Below are 9,107 nucleotides of genomic sequence, written 5' to 3' on the forward strand. Positions count from 1 at the left end.
AGGAGCTGCTGGTACTTGGCCCCATGGAAAACCAAGGCAACTGCTTGTAGGGGCTTGAATGTGGATTTCAGAGTATAACTTTGGACAAATGGCTCTGAAAATTCTGATTTATGTCACAATACAAGATCTTCAATATTCTGGAATATAAACATTGTGACAGTATTGTTGCTTTTTGTATTGTGGTGGTACCTGGACACCCTAAACAAAGATTAGGTTCCCTTGTGGTAGCCACTGTACACAGAAAGCAGAAGCCATGTCCCAAAGAACTTTCAGTCAAGGATGCGGACAAGTGAATGTTGTTTAGACAACCCTTACTCCTATATTCCCTGAATTTTGTGTTTCAATATACAGCTTTATTGATGCAGTAATTATTTCTCTCAGTGCACTTACTCCAGTGGCCTGGTAAGTCAGATGAAGGGCTGCTTAAAAATCATTAACATCTATTGGACCAGATACTGATCCAAGTCACATCAGTGTAAACTGAGTCCAGTGAAATCAGAGGAGATATAACAGATCAAAATGAGTTTGAGGTCAGAACTGATTGACTTAAACTGTTACTCTAGATTTACACTTGCCTAAGTGGAATAATAATGTGGATATAAATCAGTAGCAACATCTTTTATCAGCATATGCAACACTATAATGTTAGGGAATGGTTTTCTATAATGCAATTTAAAGACTGCAAAACCAAATAAGCCCCCAATTCCCAGGGTGACTGCTTTTGGCATTCCTACCTCCTCTGCCAGGATGGTCTCTCTCTCAGTTTTCTCCAGCAACTCCTTCCTCTGAGAAATCTCTTTCACCAGATGGGTGGCTGTCCCTGTGGCATTTTGCAGCTTCCCCTGAAATATGGTAGCACAAAGGGGAGGAGGAAGAGGGCATCAGCTACTCTGTTACCAGGGAAGACAGAAGCCCTTTGCTCACTAAGCTGAGAATTTCATCATACTTTATCTCAGTCTGGATGGTCTAGAAACTGCTCCTCACTACCTGTTCACAGTAGAATACATTGATCAAGGTGACATCTCATCTCATTGTTGGTGACTCCCTCCTGAGGGGGACAGAGGGAGTGATCTGTCATCCCGACCCCTTAGCCCAGAAAGTCTGCTGCCTCCCGGGAGCCCGTATCCAGGATGTGGCTGAGAGGATCCCAAAATGTATTTGGCCCTCTGACCACTACCCTATGCTCCTTATCCATGTGGGCACAAATGACACAGCTCAGAGCTATCCCAGCTGGGTCATGAGTGGCTACAGGGTTCTGGGGGTTGGGGGCACAGGTGGTATTTCCTCAATCCTTCCAGTTATGGGTCACGGGCAGAGGAAGGAGAGATGAATCGAGGCAGTAAACAGAACACTGCACTGCTGGTGCCACTGTAAAGGCTTTGGCTTCTAAGACCACAGTCCACTTTTCAGAGAGAGAGGCAGTGGTCTGTTGGGAAGAGATGGCCTTCACCTCACTCCACTGGGGAAGAAGCTCTTTTCAGCCATAATGGCTGACTTGCTTGACCGGGGGACGGACAGACAACCACCAGAGCAAGCTCACCAAGCATCAACCGCAAAATCAGCAGGTTAGGATGCTCAAGGAAACCCATTTCTACCCCAGCCTAAGAACAGAGCTTCTCCATGAGTACAAGGAAGGCTACGGCCTCTAACGGCACACTTACTTGTCTGTACACTAATGCTAGGAGTTTGGGGAATAAACAGGAGGAACTGGTCCTTCTGCTAAACACAAACGACTACAATCTCATAGGGATCACAGAGACCTGGTCAGACTCCTCTTATGACTGGGCTACCAGTATAAATGGCTATACCCTGTACAGGAGAGATCATGCTGAAAAAAGGGGTGGGGGCGAAGGAGAGTTACATGTCCCTGCAAGCTGAGATTGGCACCCGAGGAGGATGACTGGAGACCCTTTGCGTCAGAATATGAGGGGAACACAGTGAAGGGGATATAATGGTAGGAGTCTACTAGAGACCTCCAAACCAGGAACAAGTGCTTGACCAAGAATTTGCCAGGGAACTGGCCAAGGCTACACACTCTCAGGAAAGCTGACTTTCATAAGCTCAGGAGGCTTGTTCTTGAGGCCCTGAGAGGCCATGATTTCACAGGGAGGGGAGTTCATGATGAGTGGTTCCTCCTTAAGGAAGCGATCCTAGAAGCACAAGGGGAGTCTATCTCAACCTGTAGGAAAGGTGGTAAAAGGGCTCAAAAAAATCCCTTAGCTCAACAGGGAGCTCCTGGACCTTCTATGTCTAAAAAGGGGGAGTATAATGGATGGAAGATAGGAAACACCACTAAGGAGGAGTATACTGCACTGGCCTGCACCTGCAGGGAGTGAACTAGAAAAGCCAAGGCTGCAACTGAACTCCATCTGTCTACACAAATCAAGGACAATAAAAAGTCTTTCTTTAGATATGTAGGGAGTCAAAAGAAAAACAAGGGCAACATTGGACCCCTGCTAAACCAGCTGGGGCAGCTGACTACCGACACCCAAGAAAAAGCCAATCTGTTTAATGATTACTTTGCATTGGTTTTTCACCAGCCCAAAGGGACCACCCTGCCAAGCATGATGCAGGATGACCAGGGTGAAAATGAATATGTCCACCATTGGTGTGGATCTTGTGAGGGAGCATTTTGAGAGGCTGGACCCCCATAAATCAGCTGGTCCAAATAGGTTGCACCCGAGAGTGCTAAAGGAATTGGCAGACATCATAGCGCAGCCACTGGAGAGGATATTCGAGAACTCATGGTGCTCAGGCAAAGTACCTGAAAATTGGAAGAGGGCCAATGTGGTGCCCATCTTCAAGAAAGGGAGGAAAGAATACCCGGGAAACTATAGGCCAGTCAGTTTGACCTCAATCCCTGGGAAGATTTTGGAAAAAATTATCAAAGAAACCATTCCTGACAAGCTAACAGAAGGCAACATTCTGAGGGATAGGCAGCACAAGTTTGTTGCGGGTAGATCTTGCTTGACCAGTCCCATTACCTTCTATGACCAGGTGACATATCACCTGGACAAAAGGGAAGAGGCTGATATTTGGATTTCAAGAAGTCCTCATGGAAAAAATTGGGCAACTGCGGCCTCAACTACACTACAGTCTGATGGCTGGGGAACTGGATCCAAGGTCGGACCCAGAGAGTGCTAGTTGACAGAACCAAATCAACATGGCTCTCAGTGACTAATGGCATCCCCCAAGGCTCTGTTCTCGGACCTGTACTCTTTAATGTCTTCATAAACAATCTGGACGCTGGTGTCAAAAGCAGACTGGCCAAGTTCACTGATGACACCAAATTTTGGGGAAGAGTGTCCACACTTGAGAACAGGCTGATGATCCAGGCTGACCTCAATAGGCTTGCAAGGTGGGCGGATGAAAACCTGATGGCATTCAATACGGAGAAATGCAAGGTGCTCCACCTCGGGAATAAAAACCCTACATCACACTTATAGGCTCGGCAATGCTACTCTCGCTAGCACCATGACCGAAAGAAACTTGGGGTCATGACTGACCATAAGATAAATATGAGCAACCAATGCGATACCATAGCTGGCAAAGTGAACAAAACACTGGCTTGCATCTACTGATGCATCTCGACCAAGACCCAGGATGTCATCCTCCCACTGTACTCAACCTTAGTGAGGCTGGAGCACTGCATCCAATTCTGAGCTCCACAATTTAGGAAGGACATGGAGAAGCTTGAAAGAGCCCAGAGGAAAGCCATACACATGATCAGAGGGCAAGAGAACAGGCCTTATGAAGAGAGGCTGCAAGCTATGGGGCTCTTCAGCCGGGAGACGCACAGGCTCAGGGGGGACTTGGTGGCAGCCTAAGTATGTAAGGGGTGTGCATCAGGATCAGGGGGAACACCTGTTCACCAGAGCACCCCAAGGGATGACGAGGTCCAACGGTCACAAACTCCTGCAAGACCGTTTTAGGCTGGACATAAGGAAAAACTTCTTTACTGTCTGAGCCCCCCAAAGCTGGAACAGACTCCCCCCAGAGGTGGTGCAAGCACCTACTCTGGACACTTTCAAGAAACATTTGGACATTTATCTTGCTGGGATCCTTTGATCCTAGCTGACTTCCTGCCCCTTGGGCAGGAGGCTGGACCCAATGATCTTATGAGGTCCCTTCCAGCCCTAATGTCTATGAAATCTATTAAATCATTTCTGAGTTTCTCTTGTAGACAGCAGTACCATGATCTACTGTTGGTTTAAGATCATAACATTCCTCATCAACCATACATCAAAGACATTGTGTTGAATACTGTCCTATACTGACATAGGTCAAGCTACTGCCATAGCCCAGTGTTTCTTCTTGAGAGACAAAGTAAAGACTAATAGTTCCACTCACTACATCACAGTTCAGTTTAACAACAGTTTACAGGGGAGATTTTCAAATGCACTATTTCTTTGTGATTTCTTAGTTGATCTAGTAAAAGGTATAATCTCTGAACCAAGAGTTCTAGATGTTTGCATTTCTAAGAAGAACAAAGTATTCAACACCTCAGGCAGCCTCTAAAAATCTCTCCTTGGGTCTGTAAGAGAGCCATGCCAAGAGATCCTGGACCTTGTAAATGACTGACCTACTCACCTTCCCATAAAGGTGCAGTTCACTGGAGGTAGAAAGCAGGACGTGCAGTGAGAGCAAGACTGGAAGGAAAACTACAGGGAAAATTAAGGAAGGCAAGCTCCCACTGTGCAAGGTGTTATTTTGAACAGGATACCATCCCTGACACCTCAAGCCTAACAGAAAGTACCCAGGGACAGATCTTTAATGACCTCATTGTTTTTTTCCTTCACATCTGAGAGCATCTTGGGAAGTGCAACCCAGCATAGCACAGCCCCCTGGATTCACTACTGGTTCAAACGGAAGGAATCCTCCCAAGGAGTCAGCAACACCATCTCAGTTATTTACAAATCCAAGGATTACAAAGTAGGTGTCAACTCACAGCCTCCACCTGGTGAATATCACAGGGAACCCAGACACCTGTAGCCAATGTGCCCTCTAAAGTGTAGCAATCTGTGAGTGCACCTCTTCAGTCCGTGAGCGTGCCACTTCGGTCCCGCCTCCCGCTTTCACTAAGCCTGGATCTGGACTACGCTAAGCCTAACAGACTAGAATCCTCATGTAATGGATCTTCATGCAATGGATTTTGCAATAATCCTCCAAGCACAAGACTGGGGGCTGGGGAGCAGAGCAGTTCCCTGGAGCCAGTAATGGGGACTCCCCCATGATGCAGAAATCTTATGTCATGGTTAGACAAAGTGCTTTGGGTAAATGTGATATAATTTACCCAAAGCACCTTGTCTGCCTATGTGCTTAGACTAACACAGCTATAACCAGCAGCCCCAAACTACATCATGGTTACAAATGATTCCTTGTACCAGCTTCTTTTCCTCTGATGCAGACCCAGGTTCTGCACCTTCCTGCTCTACCCCACACACCTGAGATCTAGGGAAGCCAAGTTCTGCACGTGTCCCTGCTCTGGGAGCGAGGAGGCACATGGACTCTGGCCTGGGGAGTGGAGCAGTTCCCCGGAGTCAGCAGAGCCCAGCCCCCACCCCTGCCTCACCTCTGGGAGCGAAGAGGCACGTGGCCTCGGGGCTGGGGAGTGAAGTAGTTCCCCGGTACCTGCAGAGCCCGCACCAGCCCCAGCCCCCACCTCACCTCTAGGAGTCAGGAGGCACATGGCTTCGGAGCTGGGGAATGAAGCAGTTTCCCGGCGGCAGTCCCCAGCCCCCATCCCCGGGAGTGAGGAGGCACTCCGGAAATGGGGAGAGACCACGCCAGCCCCTAGCCCCTACCCCCCGCCTCACCTTGCAGTGCCACAGCTCAGCTCCTCCCCGGGCAGGTGAGCAGTGTTAATAAGTTAGTGCGTGGCACTGTATTATATTGCGCGCAGCCACGCACATGCACACCTTGGAGGGAACCTTGCCTGTAGCGTAAAATTAGAAAGGGCCTCTGATTGAAAAGGAAGTATGTGTGTGTGTGAGAGAGAAAGAAAGTGTTAAGTACCCTACCTCTTGCCTAGCAGGATAAGGAGAAAAACAGCAGGCAGGTCACATAAGCCTGACTCACTTTATAGGAATTGAGGATTTGGAGTGTGTTTCCTGCTGTCAGTTTTAGCTGCAGCAAGTCCCGATTCCTCTCATCAATCCTCTCCAAAAACTGAGCATTCTCAATCTTTAGCTGCTGGAAATCAACCTCATGAAGCGCCTCTCCCATCTCTTCCTTCTGCAAGCCAGAAAAGGAACAGAGACGATCACTGACCTAAGGTTAAGTACTGCATAACAGGGCTTTTCTCTGTGATGAAAATATCAGGGGAGAAGATGGAGTCCCCAGTCAGGCTGCTAACACAAGGAGGGAGAAGTAGCAGATATACAGTACATGGACTCAAGCCCACTGTCCAAGCACGCACTTGCCATCTTCACAATGTCCTTTTCATAGGGAGCTGTAAGGATCCATTGTGGATCTTCTCCATGACACAAAAAGGGTGGCAGCTCCTTCTCTGCAGGATCTCTGCTGCTCTCGCCCTGCACAGCTACCCTGAAAGGTTTATACAGCTTATGGACCTGCCCCAGGCTTTAGCTTTTTCCTAATTACTAAGAACTTAACCAAATTTTTCTGAATCACAAAAAGTAAATTAGAGGTAAAGGAAATGCACAGGAAAATAACAACCCCAGCTCCCTTCCCGGCTGGACAAGAAACTGCTCATTGTACCTTTTCTTTCGCAGAGTGTGGAATCTCTATCACTTCTTTTCAATCTTTACATACCTGCCTAAGTTGCAGCTGCAGCTTTTTCTTCTGAACCTTGAGAGAGTCATTTTTCAAACGCAACTTTTCTTTCAATGCATCCTAAAACAGAAACCAGAATACACCATCATGGTGGTACCATGGGGCTCAGGCTGAGGGACAGCTCAGTTTATCATTGGTGAGACAAGGATGTGAAGCGGCACTACCACCAGGCAGCCATTAACGCCCCTCTATAAAACTCTATAAGTAAAAAATGGTCCCATAGCAAAGTGGACAGAACCCTGCCCCACATCCCACATATATCAGCTGTGCAACCTCTCCCAGCTTCACTAGGTATGGTGCGCCCTGCAGTCTCTCCTGTACCAGGCTTTCTGTGCTTCAGCTTCCCATGTCACTGGTGAGCTACCACACTGGCCACTCCCATCCAGGTATAACTGCAAAGCAAGAGGAGACAGCCAAGTAGACCTGCTAATGTAAGTGTAGCTGAAAATGCCATACAGGATTCACTTGAGCAAAACGGGTCAGGATTTTGTCCAAACTATCTAGCTTGGTACATAATAAATGTATAAATACCCAAATCTGAACTGACCCTGTAGTGGTTCTTCTCCTCCAGGTATTTCAGCACCTTCTCAGAAGCTATGACAGTCCCTTTCTTCTTGGCTATGGTTGTGATAATCTCTTTGTTAAAGTCACACATGGCTTTCTTAATATCAGCCCATTGAACATCTGCTTCCTCCATGGCTGCCTGTAGAATTAAAGTCACCTTATAGTAAAAAGACGTCAGCTTCCACTTATCTTCTCCAAGTTTTAGACATGGAGAACAACATACAGAAATGATGGGCTAAGTTCTCTGCTGGCTTAAGTCCATTGAAGTCAGGGAATTTTGCCCTACTTAGCCTGTGGAAGTGCTATTCTAAAAACAGTTGTAGTCTCTCATTGACTAAAGTACCGTGAAAAACTTTGGGCACTGTAGATGAATTTCAGGACCAATTCTGCCTTGTTTAGTAAGCATCTCCAGTTCTATCAAGTCTCCCAGAATGGCTGCGTACCAGACACCATTTTGACACAGTTACACAAGTTCTAACCACTAAACTTGACCAAAAGACTTCTATTTTGTTATTGTAATAAGAAAGAGGGAAGATAGACTTTTGTAGCAAAAAAGGAGAAAAAGCTGATCAAAACAGATTGTATGGCTGATGTGGATTAGTATTCCAAGCAACAACACCTGTTGAACACATCCTCATAATTTTTAGGGACCTCCAGAAACCATAAACAAATCTTCTTCGAACAAATGGACACACAGGCTGGCAGCCCTATAGCCAGCCAATCTTCATTATCAACAACAAAGGCAATTGTTTAAACTCATAACATTTCCCCTGAACTATGAGGTATGGCAAATAATAAGTAATTTCTTGTACAGAATTATAAGATTTGATTCATTTATGCCAGTGTAAAACCAAAATGGATCCCCTGATTAAAATGGGAGCACTCTAATTTTACATCAGTGTGAGAGGAGAGTTCTGGCCTTTTCTTACTGGTGATGAACAGCAACTCTCCCTTCCCCAAATATTTCCACTAGCTAGACACTCAGATTCCAAGCTGAACTGGTGACACTGAAGTTAGGAAAACCCAAAGTTTACCTGCAAGTTGGGTAAAACTGACAGGGAGTCACTGAGACTAAAATATGGAAGCCCCAAATGCCATTTTTAGAGAACACCACCACTTTTGAAGGGCTTGGTCTAAGTGCTTTATTGCACCAGTCATATCTTTTCCTACTAAGAAATTGGTATTACCCAGTACCTCTGGCCTCAAAGAGAAGCAATAGCACTATGTCATAGTTCATAAACTGCCCTACCAGATGTTGTTGCAACACATTTTGGTAAAATGACATTTCAGCCCCCTGTCCTTGATACAGTTTTAAAAAGTTGATAGAAGCAATAGCTTGCAATGTGGATGTGTAATAAAATGAATGAAATATTTCCATGAAAAAAGAGGGGAATGAAGGGGCATCAACAGTCAGTATCCCAGCAGCTTCTATAGTTACCAGAATATATTCTGCTGCAGGCAGTATCTCTTAATTTACCTACCAGCTCCAACAGCCAGTGTGTTTAGCAAAATCAGAAAGATAATACAAAGGGTATATTGCATTCAAGGATAAATTCTGATGTAGTGTCTACTTACTATGGGATAAAGTGGACACATAAAACAGTTAGAGCAGACTACCTGAAAGCAAAGCAAGTGCCCTTCTCTTAAATCAGCACAATTGTTTTATCCATAGGCAATGAGTGTGTGCGCGGGGGGGGCACCGTGGGGGTAAGTGACCTCCCCTGAGATTGGCTCTCGCCGGTCAGGGA

At 46.2% G+C, this 9,107-nt stretch overlaps 1 protein-coding gene across 1 annotated transcript in view; it reads right to left on the reverse strand.

The window, feature by feature from the left end:
* The window catches only part of CCDC113 (coiled-coil domain containing 113), a 21,277-nt gene that overhangs the window by 3,194 nt on the left and 8,976 nt on the right, over nucleotides 1-9,107 (reverse strand). The window contains 4 exon segments of the mRNA XM_014518302.2: nucleotides 735-842; nucleotides 6,079-6,234; nucleotides 6,775-6,855; nucleotides 7,343-7,498. Coding sequence (XP_014373788.2) covers nucleotides 735-842; nucleotides 6,079-6,234; nucleotides 6,775-6,855; nucleotides 7,343-7,498 — 501 coding nt within the window.

Source organism: Alligator sinensis, unplaced genomic scaffold, assembly GCF_000455745.1.
Source record: "Alligator sinensis unplaced genomic scaffold, ASM45574v1 scaffold203_1, whole genome shotgun sequence".
Taxonomy (NCBI): domain Eukaryota; kingdom Metazoa; phylum Chordata; order Crocodylia; family Alligatoridae; genus Alligator; species Alligator sinensis.